This window comes from Procambarus clarkii, chromosome 1 (genome assembly GCF_040958095.1).
Source record: "Procambarus clarkii isolate CNS0578487 chromosome 1, FALCON_Pclarkii_2.0, whole genome shotgun sequence".
Classification (NCBI taxonomy): Eukaryota; Metazoa; Arthropoda; class Malacostraca; order Decapoda; family Cambaridae; genus Procambarus; species Procambarus clarkii.
In genome coordinates this window covers 20,347,811-20,373,730 of record NC_091150.1, presented here as the reverse complement: position 1 = coordinate 20,373,730, position 25,920 = coordinate 20,347,811, and the positions used below count along the sequence as shown (strand labels likewise).

The window sequence follows — 25,920 nt, the reverse complement described above, 5'->3', positions numbered from 1 at the left end:
TTTGATTAATTTAATACTTGTTTAATTTTATTTATTATTTGCTCTTTCATCTCTCTTTTTCATTAGTCTTTGACTTAAAAATATTTCTTTAGTTGCTAGTACAGCGTTAGCTCAGTTCAAAGAAGCTCATTTCGGCAAATTCCTTGTTGCAATGCACACTTCCAGGCCAGATTTACTTACCTTCTTCATCAAACTCTTGTTCAGCAAGGCAGGGACAGTGCAGGTTTGCTTACCATGTTGGACCAGGGTTCAGAGACTGGTGGGAAAGTTGCCCATCACATGATAGCTTAAATTAATATTTCGCTCGGTAAAATTTGCCCATAGAGCGTGGACAAGATTAGGGTGTGAATGATGACTCCCTTAATATGGCCCCAAATCATGATTTTAATTTTATTAGATGAATGCAACATGGTAAGGAGCTTTGGGAAAGCCATTGAGAATATTTAAAACAAAATGTTCTAGCTTCAGTTTTGAGTTGTTGTGACTTTCATTCCCTTAAATATGGACTGGTCTTCCTTTGAAAGTGAGGTAATGGGGCCGGCATATGAGACACATGCTAGATGAGGTGAAATCTCCTTCTATAAAGGTTCTCTTGGTAGTTGTCCTTCACATGCTAGTTTTAAATTACAATTTTGCTCAGGGTATGAATGGTAGCTCCCTTAATGTGGCTCTACTCACATTTTTAAATGATTTTTATGAATGGACATAAAATTGTAAGACAAAGTTGGAGCCTTGGTAAAGTCAAAGAGCATATTTAAAACCATCTTCCATGTTTAGATTTTAATTTAGCGTTGTTGTAAGTTTCATTCTCTTAACCCTCAAAATACGGTTATCATCATGTTAGTTCATGGGGGTAATGCAGTTATCATCATGTTGATTCATGGGGTAATGCAGTTATCATCATGTTGATTCATGGGGTAATGCAGTTATCTTGTTGATTCATGGGGTAATGCAGTTATGTTGGTTCATGGGGTAATGCAGTTATCATCATGTTGATTCATGGGGTAATGCAGTTATCATGTTGGTTTATGGGGGGTAATGCAGTTATCATGTTGGTTCATGGGGTAATGCAGTTATCATGTTGGTTTATGGGGGGTAATGCTGTTATCATCATACTTTGATGTAAACTATTATGTGGGTTTTACACCAATAATACTAATACGGATATCCTGTAATAGCTTCATATGGATGTAGTGGTGTTTACCTTGACCAGCAGCATAGGAAGTGCTCCGGGGTCATTAGCCTCAGCCGGCTGGTGGAGCGCCGAGTGTTGAAGCTCTCGGGGGTCATTAGCCTCAGCCGGCTGGTGGAGCGCCGAGTGTTGAAGCTCTCGGGGGTCACTAGCCTCAGCCGGCTCGTGGAGCGCCGAGTGTTGAAGCTCTCGGGGGTCACTAGCCTCAGCTGGCTCGTGGAGCGCCGAGTGTTGAAGCTCTCGGGGGTTACTAGCCTCAGCCGGCTCGTGGAGCGCCGAGTGTTGAAGCTCTCGGGGGTCACTAGCCTCAGCCGGCTCGTGGAGCGCCGAGTGTTGAAGCTCTCGGGGGTCATTAGCCTCAGCTGGCTCGTGGAGCTCCGAGTGTTGAAGCTCTCGGGGGTTACTAGCCTCAGCCGGCTCGTGGAGCGCCGAGTGTTGAAGCTCTCGGGGGGTCACTAGCCTCAGCCGGCTCGTGGAGCGCCGAGTGTTGAAGCTCTCGGGGGTCACTAGCCTCAGCCGGCTCGTGGAGCGCCGAGTGTTGAAGCGCTCGGGGGTTACTAGCTTCAGCTGGCTCGTGGAGCACCATTAGCTCTGAAATAAATTTTTTCATAATTATTTCAATGTCTCATTCATTTTTTCTATAGTTTTCTGTGGGGAGCCCCTACGGCTCCCTGGAGCTTATCGGGCTAATGTATGTTATATTAGATTGGGACATTAGCTATGGAGTTCAGACCTAGGGTTGGATGGGGGTTTTCCTTATCTGCCATCGACCGGGGTTAGGCACCCAGAAAGGTAGGCATAACAAAACAAACCCCACATGGTAAAAAATTAACAACAAAAACCGAACAGAGAGGTAGAACTCCATACAATCCTAAGCAAACGTAACACACTACTGCCGTGCTGCTCGTCTGCGCAGCCTCCCACTCCCCGAGAGGGGGAGGGGGGTCCAGACCTCACCGCGCCGGCTGCATAGCACTCCAGTTCATAAGCTAATGTCAACTGGGACAGACGCTTCTGTGGCCTCAGTTTCCTAGGAGGTGTTTGCCTTCATTGCGCTCACTGCAGTATTGTTGTGTTGTGCGGTGACCAGGTGTTCCTCGTGAGTACCGCGCTTAGAAGCTTCCTTCCCTAAGCGCCCTGTGAGTACTGCCCCTGCCTGACAGGGTTATCTTCCCTGGGGTTTTTGGGAACCATTCTCATAAAGGTTCTTGCTGCTTGGCTTTTGCCTCGCCCTTGGGGCCCTTGTTTGGCCTTTGGTTGGGACTGGTATTGTGCTGGTTAGGGCATCAAGGTGTTGCGCAACCTGCTACCTACGTGGCAGCCGGTTCCTGTTGCCTCTGGGGACGGTGTACTTTTGCAGGATTTTTCTTTTGTTTTTATTTTCATTTGCCTGATGGGGGGTCTGCCCAGTGTGGCTATAGTTCCACTGGTAGTGTCTGGTGGCCCTCTGCAACTCCCCCGTGACTGTACACATCGCAGGGGTTTTCAGTGTTGGCATCTACCTCTTGTTAGCTTGGGTGTTAATAGGTTAGCAACACCTTGCCCTGGCTTCCCGTAGCAGTCAGCCTACAGGCCCTGGAAAACCCTGTCGAGGCTCGATGGACCAGTGGATGTGTCTTCCGGGTTCCAACCCGTCTTGTGCGGGTTTGTTGGTTGCTGTGTCCTTGTATCCGGGTGACAGTCGCCACATTTACCTCCGTCATGCTGCATGTTGAGTCACTGATACCTTGCCCCGCTTGCGAGTTGTTCTCTGCTTGTTCTCCAGTACTCTCCTGATGTTCTTACTGTTCAGAGTACAGGCGGCATCTGGGTTGCAAGCTCTGTTTAGGGTGCTGCATCGCGCTAGGTTGGTTTCCCACCCAGATGCCCCGGGACAGCCCCGTACATTTTATACTGAATACAATTTTTTTCTCTAACTACAATACAGTACATATGTTTATCTTATTTTTATGGAGGACTCTTGATGCGTATGGAAGATGGTGAGGAGGGGGGAGGAAGAAAAGTGTTACTGTTTGGAAGGGGAGTCTCTTTCCATTATAACATTAGCAGTGATGACTTCTCTGGGGGTACTCTATCTCTCTCCTACGTTTTGCCTGCATACCACTAGGACCTGGTTGTGATTCACCCGATGACAAACATGCTTGTTTGTCTCACTAAAAGACAAACCTTGTTTGTTGCCGAGATTTTTTTTTTTCCATATGTTTTAATTTTTGTCTGTAGTGAGGCATCACAGTGTCATTAAAAAGATTATGGCAATGGCCTACTGCACCATGATTTGAGTGAGTCTTTTCAGCCAAAGTTTGCAATTCTTCCCATGTTGCACACATTTTCTTAATTAAGGAGGAAGGGACATTCTGTACTGTCTCCTCCCCTGAAGAAATTTCCTCGGCTGTCTCTTATTGCTGCTCCTTGTGAAGTTCTTTGGTGGTCAGTTCTTCGCTGTGTTCCTCCACCAGCTCTCAACACACAACACTCACAACACTGTGAATGCCACTTCTTTTTCTAAATTTCTCAAACCATCCCCTGCTCGCCTTAAACTCTTTCTCATTTGCATCACTCGTTCCAGGGGGTTTCTTTAAAAGGTCTTCATACAATTTCCTTGCTCTTTCACAAATGATGGCCTCTGAAACTCTATCACCCGCTAACTCCTTGCTGTGTATCCAAATTAATAATAACTGTTCAACATCCTCAAGTGTTTGTGTTCTATGTTTCGTGATTATTGATACGCCTTTTGCCACTTTAGCACTCATAATGTCATTTTTCTTAGCCAGTATGGTGGATATCGTTGACTGAGATTTGTTGTACTGCCTAGCTAGTTCAACAACCCGCACACCATCTTCATGTTTACGAATGATCTCTTGTTTTTGCTCTATGGTCATCCCTACATGGGTTTTCATATGTTGAACCTTACCACTGACTTTCTTGGGACTCATGGCGTGATATATAATAATCAGTTTTATGTTCAAAAAGCAAAAAATAACCACAAAACAGAATTTCTTATAGGCGTGATTGTCACTAAGCGAGCAGATCTAGTAAACTGAGGCAGGTCGGCCTACGTGACCGGGAACCACGTGCTCGGTCGACCCAAACGTGTACCAACAAATATCATTCATCGACGACACTATTGTAAGTCGAGTCGCATTTTTCGATCAAATTTACATCATAACTCGAAATTATCATAAGTCGGGACAATCGTAAATCGAGGTGCCACTGTATATATATATATATATATATATATATATCTATGTGTGTATTTATATAAATACATTTTCTTTGGGAAGGAGGCTTCGTTTCCTTTGCTGTGATGGGGCGCTGGAGGGGCAGCTTGCTCTGTTGGCTCTCGCTTGGTCCCGCAGTTCCTGGACGTTTTTTGGTTGTCTTCTGGCCTCTAGTTGCGTTGGGCGGCTTCTTCCCCTTTGGGGGGGTTCGGGGCTGGCTGACTTTTTTCCCTGCGCTTTGTCCTGTTATCTTGGTGTGGGTGTGTTTGGACGTGGTCGATCCACTCCATCCTTCCGGGGTTCCCGCCTGTTCTAATGCAGACACGGGACTTTGCAGATCTGCAGTTCTTCTGGACTTGTTCAGTCTGCGCCCTGGATTCTTTGCCGTCTTCGGAAGATTGTTGGGGCCGGGTGCCTGGTTTGTGTCCCTGGACCTCCACGTCACTTCTTGGCACGTTCCTCTCCAGGGTTCCGGGACTGGCACAGTTGGTGTTGGGGCTTCAAGCTTGCCACTTTTGTTGCCTTCCCTAGTTTGTAATGGGCATTTGGTGGATTTACGCATTCTTACCGGATCTTGGTGACCTGTCTGCGTCTGCTCAGGATTTGGTTTTCGGGCCCACCACCATGACTGGCTGGTGTGGGCTCCCAGTCGGTCGACTTGTCTGCTCGCCAAGGGTGTGGTTCTGTCCGGATCGCCGGTTTCGGGTTCCTGGTGAACTGGAGGCCGTTCCGTCTGGTTCGGTCCCGGGTTCAGACCTGGCTGGGTCTTGTTTAGGACTATTGGACCGCTTCTTTGTCTCTCGCTCCAAAGGAGTTGCTGCAGCTGCGGTCCCGCCTTCGGCTGTTTCTGAGGGGGTCCCGGGTCATTTGGCAGTTACTTGTGTGGTTATGCGGGTGTCTGAACTTCGCCGTGCTGGTCTATCCACTGGGTCGGGTTTGACTTTGGCGTCTGTTTTGGTTCCTTCGGGGACTTCCCTTACGCCTCTCTTGAGATTGTTGGGTTCGTCCTCCTGGGCCCTTATGTTGGTGCTGCGTCGCCAGCTTCCTCGTTGGGGTTTTCGGGGTTCCATGCCTTGGCGCTTTCCCGAGCCTTCGCTCGATGTGTTCTTGGACGGGTCCTCTCCCGGCTGGGGTTTTATGACCAGTGCTCACCAGGCCGGCCGGAGACGGTGGGGTCCATCCTTCTGTCGGGCTAACAGCACGATTCGAGAGTTCGTGGCTGTCTGGTTGCGCTTCGGAAGGTTCGGGTCACTCAGGGCTCTTCCATCCGGCATCATTCGGACTGTTCTCTGGTGGTTCTTTGCCGGAACCATGGGGGTTCTCTTTGGTCCTTGCCCTTTGGGGCTGGTCACTTCGAGTAGCTCATCTGCTGGATTCTCGGGGTTTGGCTTTCCATGCGTTTCATATCTGGAGAGAGTCCTGCGTTCTGGCGGATGACCTCAGTTCATTCCTCTGTTCACGGATTGGCAGGTCGTCGCCACTTTTGTTGGCTCTGCCAGACATACGGACTCCCAGACTTGGCGTCTTCACGTCGGCGTGATCTCGGCATCTCCCATTCTTTGTGGCACTCTTCCCCGCCTGCGAGGCGTTCGTGGTGGATGCCTTTCGGCAGGACTAGTCGAGGCGGAGTTACCTGTACCTCTTCCCCTCCGGTGTGTAGTACTTGTAGCCCTTTGGTAGCTGGCCAAACTTGTTTTCAGACGCTGCTTGATTGGTGTCCGAACCTGGGGCTTTTTCCCGCGGCTTCGCCTCTTTCGGTCTTTTGAGGCGGGTGTATGACCATCTCTATGGTTGGTTAGGTGGCTTCGTTGATGGTTTTCCACCTGTGAGCTTCGCCTCGGCGACAGTATGAACTTTCCTGGCGTTTCTATTCGTCATTTTCTTACTCTTCATAGGTTGTCTTCTCTTTCATATTGGGTTGTTTTGTCCTTTCTTGGTTTTCCGGCCCATTCTTAATGCTTCTTACTGTCGCCTCGTTTCGTGCGGTACTGGCGGAGCTGCTCCAGCTTACGTTCGGGGTGGACGTCACGTCCGCCCCGTTCTATATCTTTCTCGTGCTTTGTTTCACCTCCGGCCTGCTCCTGGGCCGCCTGAGCCATCCTGGTCCTTGGTCAGGGTGCTCTTATCTTTCCTCTCCTCGGTTTGTGGTAGCCGCCTTCGGTTCAAGATTGTTGTTCCAAACTCCTATATATGTTGGCGTTGGCCTCTGGGGGTCGGGTCAAGGAGTTTCCGGCTCTCCTTCGGCGCAAGGGCTTCTGTTGTTTTGGTTTTGAGATTTGGTTTTGATAGGTTTGTACGTTTGCAGCTTTCTCCGTCTTTTCTGGCGAAGGCCGAGACGGCTGCTTTCTGGAGGGGGTTACTGATGCTTGGTTGGTTCGTGCATTATGTGTTGTGTCCGGTTGCGGCTCTTCGCCATTACCTGCATGCCGTGGCTGGGGATGTGCTTTGGGTTGATCCGGTTTCCTTCGTTCCCTGTTCCAGGACTTGGGTCTCCCAGGTCGACCGCAGGGTTAAGTCTAGCTTGCCTGCGGTCTATCCTCACGCCTGTGCTGTTCGGACATTTGCAGCTTTCGCTGCCATGTTTGGTTACGTGTCTTGGGCTCTTTTCGGGTGCAGGAATTTGAAGGTCGTACACGTTCCTGGCCACCCATTATTTTGTGTGGATGTCTGCTCCTGGGCGTTCTGGTGTTGCTTTGGGTCGCAGGTTGCAACCTGTTGGTTCGACTTCACGTTGCGGAGTTTGTGGCGGCCGCCTCCCGGGTCAGCCCTTTCTTTTCCTTCTCTGTGGGTATGAAGCTCGAGGGAGCCGTAGGGGCTCCCCACAGAAAACCAGCATTGAATGTAATGAAACGCCATTTTCTGGGTGAGCCCCGGAGGCTTCCTGGCAACCCTCCCTCCCACTGATCGGCGTTTTTTTTGTTTGCTGAAGCTTAGCTTCCGAACTGGAGTGCTATGCAGCGGCGCAGCAGTACTGTAGTGTGTTACGTTTGCTTGTTTCCTTGGGATTGTAGGGAGTTCTACCCCTCTGTGAGGTTTTGTTGTTAAGTTTCTTACCATGTGGGGTTTGTTTTGTTATGTCTACCTTTCTGGGTGCCTAACCCCGGTCGATGGCAGATAAGAAAAACCCCCAACCACAAAGGGGTTTTCCAGGGCCATTACTCCCTGAAACCTCTCTGAAGGGGCCAGGTTCTGGCACTGGTCCCTGGTAGGTCTGAACTCCATAGCTAATGTCCCGGTGTAATATAACATACATTAGCCCGATAAGCTCCAGGGAGCCTCCGGGGCTCACCCAGAAAATGGCGTTTCATCACATTCAATGCTGGGTTTTTGCTGTAATATTATTCGAAACTGTAATATGAGGAATTGACATAGGTAAATGTTTTGAGCATCGTTATGCTCATCATATGGCGCTCATATCTATTGAGACACACATTTTATATTCTTTGATGAATTCAGTAGTGTTTTTACTGTGATTACTCTGTATACACACATTATATACAAGTATCTATACTTGTGTGCACCATAATGAACCACAAATATATTGTGATATGCCCGTGCCATCCTCGTGTCATCACACACGACTTGATAATGGTCCAGGATGGATCAAAACGTTGTCTTCTCATCTTCTAGTGTGTGGTTTGGTCAGCATGGTGTTAACACCAGGCTTTCAGGGAACAAGAATCAAAGGTTAGCCTAGCGCCCGACACCTGTGTAGTGGAGGTGTGCAAGTACATTTTTACATGATTATTTCAATGTCTTGACTGGTTTTTTGGAGTAATATTATTCAGTATTATGTCATTTACGAAATTGATTTAGTTAAATGTGCTGAACGTGGTTATGATAAGCCTGGTGATTTTGTTTTCACGATGGCGTCCGTTTACTGAAGTCCTCAGGAGCAGGGTGTGAGCCCTGTGTACTTGTGGGAGTTTTGAACCTTACTATTTACCTGTAGTGGACTAATATTCATAATAATAATAATACAGTAATAATAACAAATTATTTGCAAGAAGGTACAATAGGTTGGTGAGATTACATAAGATTGGTATTTTTACATTCATGCAAAGCAACTAACACACACAGTGTTTCGAACATGTTCATAATATGTCGGGTGGCACACTGGCACACGGGGGCCTGACAGTTGAGTGGACAGCGCTTGGGATTCGTTGTCCTGAGGTTCCGGGTTCGATCCCCGGTGGAGACGGAAACAAATGGGCAGAGTTTCTTTCACCCTGATGCTCCTGGTCACCTAGGAGTAAATAGGTACCTGGAAGTTAGACAGCTGCTACGGGATGCTTCCTGGGGATGTGTAAGAATAAGGAGGCCTGGTCAGGGACTGGGCCGTGGGAACACTAAGCCCCGAAATCATCTCAAGATAACCACAAGATAACACCGCCACAACCCATAATAGTTTGGGCAGTGCAGTGGTTATTGGTATTTTTCTCTATAAAGTCTAAAGAAAGTGTGTAATCTACGTATGAGAAAACTGTTGACTGAGGCAGCATAGGGTCTCCACAGATACAAGTCACATCGTACACACAGCGGTTCATCAATGTATTTAAAATCGTGCCTAACCTGACCCGGCCAAAACATAATCTTACCCGAAGAAACACAAACACTACCGAGCCTGACACAGCATAATCTAAGATAATACATAAAGATATACAGTTAAGACAATCAGGATAAACTGTTGAAAAGTCTTGTGTGCGACTTGAACGTACCCCACCTTCCCTAGTGGGCTGTGCAGACGATTTTGAACTCCACCACATGGCTGCTGAAGGGACATGTTAGCATGCTGCTCCTAATACTGGAGATGCTCCGGTGGGTTTGGTTAGTAATTTGATGCATGGAGGGAGACAATTTTGTAATGGCAAAATAAAATTCAATGTGAATAGATGCCATGTTTTGGAATTAGAGAAAATAGACCACACACACAACTTACAAATTATGTGGAAAGGAATTACAGAACTCGGATTAAAAACGAGACCTAGGCCTGGTCGAAGACTGGGCTGCTGGGATGCTGAGCCCTGAAATCATCGCAAGGTAAGGTGGGGTGGTTTTGGATAGTAAGCTGTCGCCAGAGCAACACACAAAGAACATTGAGAGAGGAGCATATACGTCGATTTCTAACTTTAGATTTGTTTTTAATTTTTAATTATATGGATGTTGAAATACTGAAGAAACTGTTCATGACTTGTGAGGCCAAAATTAGAATATGCAGCAGTTGTGTGGTGCCCATATCTCGAGAAGCACATAAATAAAATGGAAAAGCTGTAATGGCACGCTACAAAATGACTTTCCGGAACTAAAAAACAAGAGTTAAGAGGAGAGACTAGAGGCATTAAATACACCAAAACTAGAAGATTGAAGAAAAAAATGAAATGATCACCACTTACAAAATACTAACGAGAATTGACCAAATTGACAAAGAGGAATTCTTGAAACCAGCAACTTTGTGAACAAGAGGATGCAGATTTATTCTAAGGAAACAAAGGTGCCAAAAAAATATTAGGAATTTTTCTTTTGCAAACAGAGTGGTAGACAGTTGGAACAAGCTTAGGGAGGTGATGGCGGAATCCAAAACCTTCATTGGTTTCAAAGCGTAATACGAACAAAGAGTACTTGGAAGACAGGGACACCACGAGCGTAGCTCTGTACCTGTAACTACACTTGGGTAATTACCAGTAGATTGACAGTTGTGAGATGGGACCAAAGAACCAAAGCTCACCCCCCTCCCCCACAAGCACAACTAGGTGAATACATACAATACACTCATGTGCTCCTTTTGCCCTTACTTCTGTAAAAGCTAGATATTCAAGCTTATGTGTGATAAAGGCGTCCTTGAGAGGGTGTTTAGAGCAGCGCAAGGCATTGTTGCCTCGGCAACTTCTCTTGTTGCAACACGTGTATGTTATCCAAACTTTACAAGCAACTGTGACACAACTGCCAGACTAAACAATCACTTTGTTGTATTTTTGCCAGTTTTCACTAAATACATGTAACTGTTAAACATGGTTATGTCTACAAGGTGAGAGATCATCTATGGCCACTTGTCACTTTTCTGCACTCATTCCACAGCACCAACCATCATGTCACATTTGTCATCCAAATGCATATTTAAATTGTAGTCCAAGACACAGTTTGCTTATATATTTTTATTGTTGTACGGTTGACCTTGCCACTGTCAGCCATCTCTGCATTATGAATAGTTGTCAACATGTGCACTTCACGCTTGTATTTTCTCTGTACTACTAACAGTGTCACTTTTTCTCAGCTGACATACACATACTGAAATACTTTGATCAAACACAGACAGTTCTCTCCTTTGTGACTTTTGTGTCTCATCTTACGTTGAAGTGGGAACCTTGTCAGCAAGGTGCTGGTGTAATAATTGTCTGTACACAAGATGTGCCCCTTGGTCACCAATGGAGCCATCAGCAGTTTTACCACACTAGCTCAAATTCCAAGTTTAATTGCTACTGGAAATGTTTATATCTGTGCCTCTGTGCCAGTATAAAGTATTGTACTTATCATCGTGCCTCTTTCACAATTTCACAGAACAAAACAATTGAGTGTAAACCGGTGGGGGTTGGAGAGGATTTACAGGCTTAAAAGCCAAATGCCCCTTGAAAAGTATAAGCAATTAGTCAATATCTAACTTTTGACCTGGTGCATAGAAATATTTGTACTTTACAGTTTACTCACTGAACACACGTCTCACTGAACACACGTCTCACTCTTCACTCGTCTCACTGAACACACGTCTCACTGAACACACGTCTCACTCTTCACACGTCTCACTCTTCACACGTCTCACTGAACGCACTCTTATCATTTGCAGCCTTTTTACCTGTGTTGCTATTTTCAAAATGAAGACACCTTAGAACAGGTGTCTCAGGACACCTGTTCTGAGACATTCATCTCCCAGTACATGGGTTGAAACAAGGAAATCTTGGTTCCAATAATCCTGTATGAAATATTTCACTGAATTTTACATCATCATACATTGGGCAAGAAAAACTTATTTTTCTGCTAAAGTTCTCTCTCTTCGGTGTGGCAAACATGAATGGGATAATGTCCCTTTGACCTGTACACAAATCCTAGTCCCACGAGTGGATGCCAGATGTAAGATTGTATACCAAATGAGATTATAGGCGAGAGCATACGCCGGTGTCCAATTACCTGATACTCAAGTCACTAGGTCGTTGACTCCTCAGTTGCTTGTAGCAATCCTGAGGGGTAGCCAATGGGTTCTCACACCAAATTTCTAGTATTTAGTGGTTGGACTATGATTAGTTCAATCCCAAGAGTCATAATCTCAAGATAATGTTGTAGCTTGTAAGCAGGGCAAAGTAAGGGGCAGTACAGTACTCTTTAAAGGTGTGACGTAAAGACACTTTTGCATTAATAACAAATTTATTCAACCAACTTAGTGACTAATTGAGAGCAATGACCAGTTAACGTTACATTAATTCCCAAGTGTCACTTCAGAGCTCCACAATGTGAGCCGCAGCAGGAAAGCAATCCCCACCACTCTGTCAGACAATCACCACACCTTGTCTCCAATCCTCTTGCCTGGACAAGGAGAAGTGAAGTGAACTAACTGAATATTAGTGTACAGTCAGACTCAATTGCAATCAACACTTGCAATACAATCATGGCAAATAAACTAATTCAAACAAAGCAAGACTTGTCACTAAGACAATCTTTGGTAAATCAAATATATTACATTAATGCATGCCCTTGGACGGTAATCAGAGACAATTATGTTAATAGTTCTGTCACACAGACAAGAACACTCAGGTACAATCAATCAAATCAAATATACAATCACTTAATTACATTAATTAAGTTAATTACTGTTGTCTTGACAGCAAAGATAATTTATGTTGAGTACAATCTGTCAGACAGCTGATCAATCAAAACAGTTACTCTTCATGCTAATTATTGTCACCAAGACAATTAAACAATTAGTAAGTAATTTCTTTAACAATGTCACACAGACAGTTAATCAACGAAGATGAAATTACATTAATTACGCTATCACACAGACAGCAAGTAACAAGATACAATTAATACTTTAATAATTACATTAAATGACTGCAATAATTAATAATAATTACTATTAATTATTGCTTGTCTCACAGACAAGCCAGTAACAAGATAAATGTTGTTCACTTCAAAACACAACACAATAACTCACTACACTTGAAGATAAATGCACAACTATACAACACAGCACTGATCATAACATAAAGTAGTCACTTAAATATTAATAACAATAATAATAGGGTATCATATAGATAACCCACTCAAATGACTTACACAATCTCAGGTTCTCTGACACGAGATAGAAGCGTCACGTGGAATTGTCAATAAGTATCGGTATCATTAAACTGTACAAACAAAGTCAGTCGGCATACAATGACTAAATGTTTGGGTTTCGTGTAATGCGCGCACACACGCAGCGAAGCATTTCAGATGTCACACAGACAAGCTAAAATGTTCACTGACTTTAGTGCTTCCTTGATTTGTTTCTTACACCCGTTGTGGGTATACGAGATAACTCTCTGGTCGGATGGTTGATACCAGATCAACACAAGGAAAACATTGATAAAACAGAAAAGATACGTATAAATGTATTCATTTAAAAGAGGCCGGCCTTGTCACTCAACTTTGCATACACACAATCATGGATATGTAGTAACTTCGGTGATCTTTACTCCAGCAATTCCCGCACGTGGTGTACATGAGAATTCTCAGTGACACAAGGTGGCAACTAGGTGTCGACTGAAGCTTAACCACACGTTGTATATGTGAGTAACAATGACACCCGCATTTGGCACGTGCATATATGAGAGTTGTTCACTTCTCAAGCACTTAACCACATACGGTGGACATGCGAGGAACACATGGTGTGAACACGTGGCATGTGCAGACTGATGAATCAGGCAGCACAAGTAGCGCGTGGTGCATCGTTCACTTAGTCTGGTTTGTACAAATGTACACCCATTGTATCAACATCTACATCAGAGGAGCTCCAGCATATTTCAACAATCCTAAGAATTGTGGTACAGGTTGATGATAGTGAATGGTGTCCCAAGGAACATAAAGGTGTAGTGATTTTGAAAAGTAAGCGAAATAACACAAAATAGGGGCAAAACATATACAGGTAAATGAAAGCAGGAACGAAGAAGAAATCAATTCTCTACGAAGTGATAGGGGTAGACAGACCAGTAAAATGGTACAAAAAGGCAAACCAACTAGATAGAACAACAAACTAACAAAATTGCTAGAGAGAGGGGTAGTGAAGAATAAGGAGAGAAGGAACATGTTCCTGAAAATTGCATACACCAACATAGATGTAGTGAGATCAAGGATTCTGGAGTTAAGTGATGTAATACAGCTGCAGATGCCAGATATTGCTGCACTCACGGAGACAAAACTTGAACATGATATTTTCAATGAGGTCATATTCCCAAGAGGCTACTCGGTCTGGAGACAGGACAGAAAAATTAGGAAAGGCGGTGGCATTGCTGTGCTGGTGAAAGAACACCTAAAGATAAATTAAATAATGATTGCTAATCTATGAAAAGTTGACATAATAGCACTGGAGATCTGCAATCAGGATTATAAACTAATGATTATAAATCCATATAGTCCACCGCCAAGCAACACATAGACAAAGGTGGAGCTAGATAGTAAAAGAGAGGGTCTTATAACAATACAGTAATGAGAGAGTATAGTGAGAGCGGATAAAGATAGATCACGACTGTTTGTAGTCGGCGACTTCAACTTGAAATCCATTGACTGGGAAGCATATGAAGCTAAAACAGAGGACTTTTGGACCTGTAGGTTCATTGACCACATCCTGGAAACATTAATATTTTAACATGTTAAACAAGCTACGAGGATGAGGGAAGGGAATGTTCCCTCCATGCTAGATTTGATATTTACCAGGAAGGAGGAAGAAATATTTGACATTCACTACCTTCCTCCCTTGGGTAAAAGTGACCATGTCTTTTTAGGAATAAAGTATGCAATGTGTTATAATCTGAAAGCAAATAAGGAGGTTGAAGAACTTGAAAAACCTGACTTTAGGAGAGGACATTATGGGGACCTTAGAATTTTTTTTAATGAGTATAATTGGACAGACTTGTTGCTAGGCAAGGAAGTAAAGGAGAAGTAGGTCAAGTTCTGTGAAATATATAATAAAGGCACAATAAAAATTATACAAAAGCAGAGATGCAAAACTAGGAAACAGGATTGGTTCAACAGAAATTGTGAGAGGGCCAGAGACCAAAAGACACAAAAATGGAATCAATACAGGAAGAGGCCGAACCCCCAAACATACCAGCGATACAAAGATGCGAGAAGCAACTACACGGCAGTGAGGAGAGAGCAGCAGAAAGAAATTTTGAAAAAGGGATTGCAGACAAATGTAAAACAGAACCAGGTCTATTCTATAAATTCATAAACAACAAATTGCAGGTAAAGGATAATATCCAGTGGTTGAAAATGGGAAACAGAGTCACAGAAAATGAAAAGGAAATGTGTGAAACATTAAATGAAAAATTCCAAAGTGTGTTTGTACAAAATGAAATCTTCAGGGAACCAGAACAACATAGAGCACATTGAGGTGTCTAGAGACAAAGTGGAAAAAATGCTCAAGGAGCTAAATAAGAACAAAGCAGTTGGTCCAGATGGAGTTTTGCCATGGGTTCTGAGAGAATGTGCACCCTAGCTCAGCATTCCACTTCCACTGATTTTTCCGGCATCCCTGTGTACAGGAGTCGTAGCAGATGTGTGGAAAAAGACTAGGATAGTTCCAGTTTATAAAAGTGGCAGCAGAGAAGACCCCTCTCAATTATAGACCTGTATTATTAACAATTGTAATAGTCAAAATATAGGAAAAAATAATTAAAACTAAATGGGTAGATTACCTTTAGAGAAACTATATAATATCAGATCGTCGGTATGGTTTTCGATCTGGAAGATCCTGTGTAACAAATTTACTCACTTTCTATGATCAACCCACAGAGATGTTACAGGAAAGAGATGGTTGGGTTGACTGCATCTATCTGGAACTAGAAAAGCTTTTTTGACAAAGTTCCACATAAGAGGTTGTTCTGGAAACTGGAAAATATTGGAGGGGTGACTGGTAAGCTTCTAACATGAAAAATTTACTGACTGATAGAAAAATGAGGGCAGTGATCAGAGGCAATGTATCGGACTGGAGAAATGTCACAAGTGGAGTACCACAGGGTTCAGTTCTTGCACCGGTGATGTTCATTGTCTACATAAATGATCTACCAGATGGAATACAGAATTATATGAACATGTTTGCTGATGATGCTAAGATAATAGGGAAGATAAGAAACTTAGATGATTGTCATGCCCTTCAAGAGAGGACCTGGACAAAATAAATATATGGAGCACCACTTGGCAAATGGAATTTAATGTGAATAAATGCCATGTTACGGAATATGGAATTGGAGAACATAGACCCCACACAACCTATAAATTATGTGAGAAATCTTTAAAGAATTTTGATAAAGAAAGAGATCTAGGGGTGGTTCTAGTTAAACTGTCACCTGAGGACCACATTAAAAACACTGTGCGAGGAGCCTATGCTACACTTTCTAACTTCAGAATTGCTTTTAAATACATGGATGGAGAAATGCTAAAGAAATTGTTCACGACTTTTGTTAGGCCAAAGCTAGAATATGCAGCGGTTGTGTGGTGCCCATATCTTAAGCACATTAACAAACTTAAAAAGGTGCAAAGACATGCCACTAAGTGGCTCCCAGAACTGAAGGACAAGAGCTACGAGGAGAGGTTAGAGGCATTAAATATGCCAAAACTAGAAGACAGAAGAAAAAGGTGATATGATCACTACATACAAAATAGTAACAGGAATTGATAAAATTCATAAGGCAGAATTCCTGAGACCTGGAACTTCAAGAACAAAAGGTCATAGATTTAAACTAACGAAACAAAGCAACCAGAGAAATATAATATAATTCACTTGTAAATAGTGGTAGACGGTTGGAACAAGTTAAGTGAGAAGGTGGTGAAGGCCTAAACAGTCAGTAATTTCAAAACGTTATATGACAAAGAGTTCTGGAAAGACGGGACACCACGAGCGTAGCTCTCATCCTGTAACTAAACTTAGGTAATTACTTAGGTGGGCAGTGGTGACAGGTAAACACAGGGTGGTAACCAATGTGTGAACACACTGGGTGGGAAACACGTGATGCACGGCACAGCAATGGTGTTAAAACACTTTTAAGTCCCCAGAAAGGGCTGCAGTACAGTTCTCACTCAGAGAAATAACAGCAACAACTGGAAACGCTTGCTTTACCCTCTTAGATGACTCACAGTAATAGGCTGATGGATGACTACTGATAATGACGACGATAACCACAGATGATCACCTGGCAGTGTGTTTCACTCTGTGTGTGAGTGCATGGGAGCACAATCTTTATCTTATGTTTTATCACTCGTCTTGCTATCAATTTGCAAAAGGCACAGACCCGGGTTCTGACAGATGGGCGCGCAAGAAGAAATTTGATCGTCAGACGAGATTAAATAATATTGTCGTGATAACGGAATCCTTGGCTGTTTGGCTGAACGGCGTAAGGAACCAAGTCTTGACAGGCATAGCGACTGAACAGAATGCAGAGGGAAGCATAGGCTGGCTGGCTGCAGGCTTTCTTCCCTCTGTACTTCTGTGTTCTCTGAAACTAGCCAATTTCATGATAGGCACTGCTGCCTTGACCAATGGGACAAATCCCTCAGGATGGTGCGATGAATATGACAGTAGGGAAGGCCTCTCTGCCACATAACCGTTGAGGGTCTTGACCCTCCCAACTGCAACTCTCCAAAAAGTACCACAAAACACTAAAACTGTATATTTCATTCCCTGGAGTGTGAAGCTGTACTGTATAGTACACCGTGCTGTAATTCCTGAATGCAAGTACCTTTGGAATTCAGATGAGAGCCGTCACCAGAAACGAGGAAGGGTTTATTTTAGTAATAAAGAAGTTAGACTCGTTGCACACACTGCACTAGTGAAGGTTTCAAAATGGCGATGTGCTCTCTCCATCACACATTCTAAGATGGCTGGTAATCTATTCCCTTGGAAGAAAAAATGTTGTGCCCTTTTTTTCAATGAGTTTTAATGTGTATTTGTTTTATGAACAATATGTCACTAGTAACTGCTAAAGATATGCTATAAAATAGTCACTTTTACTCATATCTTGGCCAGTATAAGGGAAAATGTCAGTACCACTTGCATCTGTATCGTCAAGTGTTCACATTTGTGGAACAAAGTCGGCATAAACCTCCAACAGGAATACACCCGGCTTGCTTAAGCTCCCACCACCACCACCACCATCAGCATGAGTCACATCTTCATCAAAACTATGTTGGCTTGGAGACAAAGCTCTTGTAATATACACAGGACAGGCACATACATTTGAAGTAGAGGCCAATGTTTCCTGATTTTCCCCATTAGACATCACAGTTTCATTTGGCAGGGTGAGGTGCTGAATCAGCACTGCCTAGTAACACAATGAAACTCGCTGCCACCAGCCACATCATAGCCACTAGTATCAGAGTCCTGGTCACTAAATCCAGGAGACGTGTCATTTCAACTATGGCCGTGGTGAAGAGGAGCAGCAAGTGACACAGCTGCCTTAGTAGTGGTTGAGTTGACCGGGGATGCTGTGCAAGGACTGTGCCCTGAGGTACTGAGCTTTTCACTGCACTTAGTCTTAATCTTATTTGATTGACCGTCAGTCTCTGCACTGTGTTTGACACAGTTGAAAATCCCACGCCTCACTTGACCCCACTATTGCTGTCATTGTGTGTGTGGTCTTGTGGCATTATGAGTGGTGTTCACACACACTGTACATTATCACACCCACTCAATATGATCTGTTAATGGTAATGTTAACATTAACTGTTATTGTTAATGTAATATGAGGGGAAATACTTAGTATCTTGGCAAAGGTATTATGCATATTTAAAATAAAATTCTCTGGTTCATATTCGTGTGGAATTTGACATATAATACATAGAAAACTTTGCAATAGCCAAAAGGGCAAATTTCTCGTCATCTGGATTTCACATTAATCTTGATTGGGTCCAGAACAATATAATGTAACCCAGGTTTTGGAGACGCACCTGTATCACTATTTAGTTCATTTATTTGTTGTGCCTATCGAGCACAGTGGCCAAATAAGCTGATTTTTTTATTAATTTTTACAAATTTTTTCGTATATGATAGATACATTCGGTTCAACACACATAATGTGCATTTTCTATATTATCAACCCAAACTAATTTAGAAACCTTACCTCTCCTAAATATGCCATTTATTCTTCAGCACTGTCTAACTTAGTCACATTTGACACATTCAATAATAACTGAAGTAATGGTTTAAATGTCTAGTACTGTATTGTAATGCTGTATTTCTAAGAAACAATCCTGAAGTTGTAACCAAGAAGGAAAACAAACTTATTCAGACTTAGTGTGCCTTTGTTTACTAGGCCAGGTAGGATGGTTATGCCTGAAAGGTTAGACATACAGTACATACATACATACATATGTACATACATATGTACATACATACATACATACATACATACATACATACATACATACATACATACATACATACATACATACATACATTCATAATTATATATATTATCAAATGTACCAATGGGTGGGCAGTGATTATTGAAAGCAAAGTAGGTAGACATAGTTTTATAAGATAGATGATAATTCCAGGGTTGTAATTATTGGAATTTTCCCATTCTAGAGGGCGAATTGGAAGAAGGTGGGTGAGTTTTACTTCTTTATTTGTTTTGATGTTAAGTTGTTTAAAGGAGCACAAAAAGCTTGAGTATATATATTTTCCCTGGGCTCCATTACAGTTCTGAACCTTATTTTCTGTCAATATGTTAAGACATTTGTGCCATATTGGCCAATATTGTAATAATCTTTGAATAGCAAATTGTGAGGTATCACAACTAGTGCATTTATTATACGTAAGTGTAGAGGTATATGCAGTCTTTATGAATTCCTTCGTGCATTGACTAACAAGAGAGTTCCATAATTATTCTCTTATTTAATGATGAAATAAATATAAATTCTTACTCTTGGATGTGCACTCTTCTCAACTATTCTTATAGCCTCGATTAGCCGTATTGATGTGAATTTGTTTGAGTATGTTTGCTAAATTGCTTCCCGCTTCATAATACCAATTGAGCCGAGTCGTTGCCATCCTGGAAGCACGCGCTTGGGGCGAGTGGCGGAGAGTTGGTAGAGTTGATGTGTGTGGTTAGTGGCGTATGTGAAGGTGTCCCTCTCAGTGTTGGCTCCTGTCTTGGTTCACACACTGCTACTCCACTGGTAGAGTTGATGCGAGTGTGTTAGTGGCGTATCTGAAGGTGTCCCTCTCAGTGTTGGGTCCCGTCTTGGTTCACACACTGCTACTCCACTGGTAGAGTTGATGCGAGTGTGTTAGTGGCGTATGTGAAGGTGTCCCTCTCAGTGTTGGGTCCCGTCTTGGTTCACACACTGCTTCTCCACTGGTAGAGTTGATGTGAGTGTGTTAGTGGCGTATGTGAAGGTGTCCCTCTCAGTGTTGGGTCCTGTCTTGGTTCACACACTGCTACTCCACTGGTAGAGTTGATGTGTGTGTGTTAGTGGCGTATGTGAAGGTGTTCCTCTCAGTGTTGGGTCCCGTCTTGGTTCACACACTGCTTCTCCACTCCCACTTACGTTTGGTTGTATTATTGACATTTATGGAATTATCACTTGGTTTTGTTATCAATTTTGTAATGATCTGTTTTAGTCTATTAAAATGTTTTGAATATTAAGTTGTGTAATAAATTTTAGTTTGTTTAAAATCTTTACAAATAATAATGCAGTACAGTATAATTATTTTGAAGTGATGTAAATAATGGACTAAGCATCCTTGTTGGTAATTGTATGGATCGTGTATGTTCCATTGTAATTGTGTTGATACCCAAGTGAAGACTATTGTATAAAGCATGTGGTGATCAAGTAGAGCTTTACCATAATGTTTGTAATACCACCCCGGCGAGGTGTACACTTCCTCTAGTGCTAACACCACGGCTCTTATGTGTCTCAAGAATTATTATATCCCTACAAATTTGTATATAATATGATTGGAAGAGCAACTCGGGTTCATGAGAAAATACATGTTGCGTAACATGTTGCATACACTTGACACTTGCATAAATATATGCAGGAGTGAAGTGTTATTAAGGCCAGGAAGACATTACCTTGAGTGATGGCATCTTCAAGCTGTCACTCAACTCTTGGGTAAAATGTGATCTTTTATAGTCTTCTCTCGACTAATCTTTCTCACAGTTTGTGTTAACTTTGTAAGTCAGTCAACCCAAGTTAGAAAAGGTTTAGTCAAGGTTCATACCTCTTATAGATTTCCTCCGCACATTTCATTCAGATTGCACAAACTAAAATCACTATGTGTAAATTTTTATATTTAATTTTTTTTAATTGCAATTTCTTTAGAAGCTATATGACTGTATGAGTTCAATATTAATGCTGTTAATTGTAAAACATTTATGTGTTGCTCTTGCCAACTGTATATATATATCTTTACTGAGAGAGAAAACTATAATTTTATGCTGGTGAGGCACTTTGAGAAGCATTTTTCATAATGAAGCTTTTGGGTGACTGTTGACTGTAGAAGAGGTAAGGTAAAGGTGTGAGTGTTGTGTGTAGTGACTGGTAATGTGCGCGTCTCCCCGCCACCTGACCATCTGTGTGTGAGTGTTGTGTGTAGTGACTGGTAATGTGTGGGTCTCCCCGCCACCTGACCATCTGTGTGTGAGTGTTGTGTGTAGTGACTGGTAATGTGTGGGTCTCCCCGCCACCTGACCATCTGTGTGTGAGTGTTGTGTGTAGTGACTGGTAATGTGTGCGTCTCCCCGCCACCTGACCATCTGTGTGTGAGTGTTGTGTGTAGTGACTGGTAATGTGTGGGTCTCCCTGCCACCTGACCATCTGTGTGTGAGTGTTGTGTGTAGTGACTGGTAATGTGTGGGTCTCCCCGCCACCTGACCATCTGTGTGTGAGTGTTGTGTGTAGTGACTGGTAATGTGTGCGTCTCCCCGCCACCTGACCATCTGTGTGTGAGTGTTGTGTGTAGTGACTGGTAATGTGTGGGTCTCCCTGCCACCTGACCATCTGTGTGTGAGTGTTGTGTGTAGTGACTGGTAATGTGTGCATCTCCCCGCCACCTGACCATCTGTGTGTGAGTGTTGTGTGTAGTGACTGGTAATGTGTGCATCTCCCCGTCACCTGACCATCTGTGTGTGAGTGTTGTGTGTAGTGACTGGTAATGTGTGGGTCTCCCCGCCACCTGACCATCTGTGTGTGAGTGTTGTGTGTAGTGACTGGTAATGTGTGGGTCTCCCCGTCACCTGACCATCTGTGTGTGAGTGTTGTGTGTAGTGACTGGTAATGTGTGGGTCTCCCTGCCACCTGACCATCTGTGTGTGAGTGTTGTGTGTAGTGACTGGTAATGTGTGGGTCTCCCTGCCACCTGACCATCTGTGTGTGAGTGTTGTGTGTAGTGACTGGTAATGTGTGGGTCTCCCTGCCACCTGACCATCTGTGTGTGAGTGTTGTGTGTAGTGACTGGTAATGTGTGGGTCTCCCTGCCACCTGACCATCTGTGTGTGAGTGTTGTGTGTAGTGACTGGTAATGTGTGGGTCTCCCTGCCACCTGACCATCTGTGTGTGAGTGTTGTGTGTAGTGACTGGTAATGTGTGCATCTCCCCGCCACCTGACCATCTGTGTGTGAGTGTTGTGTGTAGTGACTGGTAATGTGTGCATCTCCCCGCCACCTGCTGTGTGTGTGTTGTGTGTAGTGACTGGTAATGTGTGAAGCGTGCATCTCCCCGTCACCTGACCATCTGTGTGTGAGTGTTGCGTGTAGTGACTGGTAATGTGTGAAGCGTGCATCTCCCCGTTACCTGACTATCTGTGTGAGTGTTGCGTGTAGTGACTGGTAATGTGTGAAGCGTGCATCTCCCCGTCACCTGACTATCTGTGTGAGTGTTGCGTGTAGTGACTGGTAATGTGTGAAGCGTACGTCTTCCCGCCACCTGACCATCTGTGTGTAATTACCTAAGTGTAATTACAGGATGAGAGCTACGCTCGTGGTGTCCCGTCTTCCCAGCACTCTTTGTCATATAACGCTTTTGAAACTACTGACGGTCTTGCCCTCCACCACCTTCTCACCTAACTTGTTCCAACCGTCTTCCACTCTGTTTACAAAAGTGAATTTTCTTATATTTCTTCAGCATCTTTGTTTAGTTAGGTTAAACCTATGACCTCTTGTTCTTGAAGTTCCGGGTCTCGGAAATCTTCCCTGTCGATTTTATTGATTCCTGTTACTATTATGTACGTAGTGATCATATCACCTCTTTTTCTTCTGTTTTCTAGTTTTGGCATATTTAATGCCCCTAACCTCTCCTCGTAGCTCTTGACCTTCAGTTCTGGGAGCCACTTAGTAGCATGTCTTTGCACCTTTTCCAGTTTGTTGATGTGCTTCTTAAGATATGAGCACCACACAACTGCTGCATATTCTAGCTTTGGCCTAACAAAAGTTGTGAACAATTTCTTTAGTATTTCGCCATCCATGTATTTAAAAGCAATTCTAAAGTTAGAAAGTGTGGCATAGGCTCCTCGCACAACGTTCTTTATGTGGTCCTTAGGAGATAGTTTTCTATCTAGAACCACCCCTACATCTCTTTCTTTATCAGAATTCTTTAAGGAATCAGAATTCCTTGCTTTCTTGTTGGTATTTCTGATATGTTTGAGGGTTTGGCCTTCTACAGTGATTACATTTTGTTCTTGTTTTCCAGGCCTCGTGTAATTTGTGTTGAACCATCTTGTTCTCTACTTCTGTAGCTCTGGCTTGGTATAATTTTGTTGTATCTTCATTATCATCTCACAAAAATAGGTATCTCATTTATTTCCTTTTGTCTAACACCAAACCTTCCCAATCAGTGGTGACCAAACCACACGCCAGAAGATGAAGAGAGACAATCGTTTCGGTCCATCCTGAACCACTATCAAGTCGATTATGTCGGTTATCAACAAAATCGACTTGATAATGGTCCAGGATGGACAAAAACGCCCTTACTTCCGCATCTTGTGGTACACACTTTGGTCATCGTATCTTGAGCCACGTTAGTGTGACTCGCCTTCCCAATCAGTTTCATTAAAGAATTTGCTAAGTTCCCCCAGTGTCCTCTCTTGAAATAAAGGTTTTCACTATTTCCCTTTCTCTGATCTCTTCTAGATTGTAATGCATTGCATATTTTTTTCCAAGAGGACATATTCTCTCTTGCCCAATGGAGAAAAGTACTACATATCAAAGATCTTTTCTTTTTTCGTGGTAAATAGCAAGTCCAGCAGTGATGGAGCATCTCCCTCTCTCATTATTGTGGCCTGTTTAACATAGGGATACAAGGAAGACTCCACAGTGAAGTTTACAAATTGGCCAGCTCAAATATTCTCTATCCTTCCTTCATAGGCTTTCCAGTCTATTGATTTCCAGGATAAGTCATCACGTATGAAGAAACATTAATTATCTGCGTATAGTACAATCTCTCTCATGATCATTACAAGGTTAAGGTTAGAATTCATCCTGCATTTTCCATGTCTCATTTTCTTTCACTAGTTTCTCTTTATACTTATACTTTCTCTTTACCTATACTTTCTCTTTACCTTATCTCTCAAGCTGGCACCTTCCTGCTCCTTCATAATGCTTTCTTGTAAAAGGTTAATTTGTCTTTTAAGATCTTTCTATTGTAAGAAGATTTCCTTCATGAATCATTAAAAATTAATTACTGTACTGTTAAAATGGTTTCCCTGATGGCAGAAAAGTAACAAAATATATTGTATTTGGCATACTTAGGCCGTGATGGAGCAGGGAAGTTGTGCTATGTATGGTTAGCGAGTAAGTGGGCACTTGGCGACGCTTGCCTCAGCGACCTCGGAGGGCATGAATTGCTGCAAATATAATAATTAATTATTTCAATGTCTCTGAATGGTATTTGTCTCTTATTTTTATGCCATAATATTATTCAACTGTGTAATTTGAGAAATTTTTATAATGAAATGTCTGGAACCTGACTATGCTCTAAAGTATACATGTAACGAAGATACACAACTAAGATTGGGGGCCCGACAGCTGAGTGGACAGAACTCTAGATTTGTAGTCCTATGATTCTGGGTTCGATTCCCGCTGGAGGCGGAAACAAATGGGCAGAGTTTCTTCACCCTCATTCCCCTCTTCACCTGGCATTAAATAGGTACCTGGGAGTTAGACAGCTGTTATGGGCTGCTTCCTGGGGATGTGTAACAAAAAGGAGGCCTGGTCGAGGACTGGACCGTGGGGACGCCAAGCCCTGAAATCATCTCGAGAACTTAAACATACTCACCATATCATGTTAAGAATAATAAAATCATGTTTTTGTTCTTACACTATATAAACACATTATATAAAACTACATTTTTATCCACCATTACGAACCACTAAGCATTTCTGGTGAGTGCAAGAGCCTTATAACCAGTGGTCGGAGTTGAGCCAAGTCCTGCATTGTTTACATAACATTGTAACAGCACACATTGAATATATCGTATTTTCTTATTGTAAATGGTTTTTACCATGGTTTTCAAGTGTAATGATTCATTGGGTTGTCAGTGATATTTTTTTGTATAATGGAACAAGTAGATATTGGTACTCATAGATACAGTATTTATGTCACATATTAATGTGTGCAAATATTATCTTTTTTGACCAATATTACAAACAATATTAGCTGTGTAATAACAGCTTTAGCTGTTATTACACAGTATACACACATCGTGTATATCTATCAACATTTGTATGCACCATAATTAACCAATAAGTAGTTTTTGTGGGAATGGCGATGAAATTAAAACAGTGCATAGAGCTATATGATATGAGTAGATGAAGCCATTGGATATTACCTGATGCAAGAAAATGGTTTGAATATGCTATACACAGTAGGAGCCCAGTAGGCTTAGGAATTGGCACACCAGTTGATTGCCAGTTGAGATGCGGGACCGAAGAGTCAGAACTCAACCCCCGCAAGCACAACTAGGTGAGTACACATCACTAAGACTAGTCACAGAACTACTATTATCACATTCCTCTCACTAAATCTTGAATATGAATACATTTCCACAAGGTTGTATTGTAAGCAAGCACGAGGTCATTTCAATGGTGCGTACATGTACGAAACACTGACTGCCTCTCGCTGTGAACTGTATGACAGTGCTGTGAATCACAGTTATATATTTTATTGAGAGCAACATTAAGTGGTGCTGTCACCCCTAGTTGCACAGGGGTGCTGTAATCTCATACTGCATGTGCCAGCCTTGGTTACTTTCTCAGCACTAGGACTCTC

The 25,920-nt window shown here is 42.9% G+C and overlaps 1 protein-coding gene across 14 annotated transcripts in view; it reads left to right on the top strand.

The window, feature by feature from the left end:
* MTA1-like (metastasis associated 1-like) overlaps window positions 1-25,920 on the top strand; it is a 156,746-nt gene that overhangs the window by 115,603 nt on the left and 15,223 nt on the right. For 6 of the 14 annotated variants that reach the window (XM_045736401.2, XM_069311418.1, XM_045736357.2 and 3 more), the window contains one exon: window positions 19,238-19,255. The exons of 7 other annotated variants lie outside the window; for them this stretch is intronic. In XM_045736401.2, coding sequence (XP_045592357.1) covers window positions 19,238-19,255 — 18 coding nt within the window. Of the gene's footprint in view, window positions 1-19,237; window positions 19,260-25,920 lie in introns of all 14 variants that reach the window. One more of the 14 variants, XM_045736372.2, reaches the window with a different exon arrangement.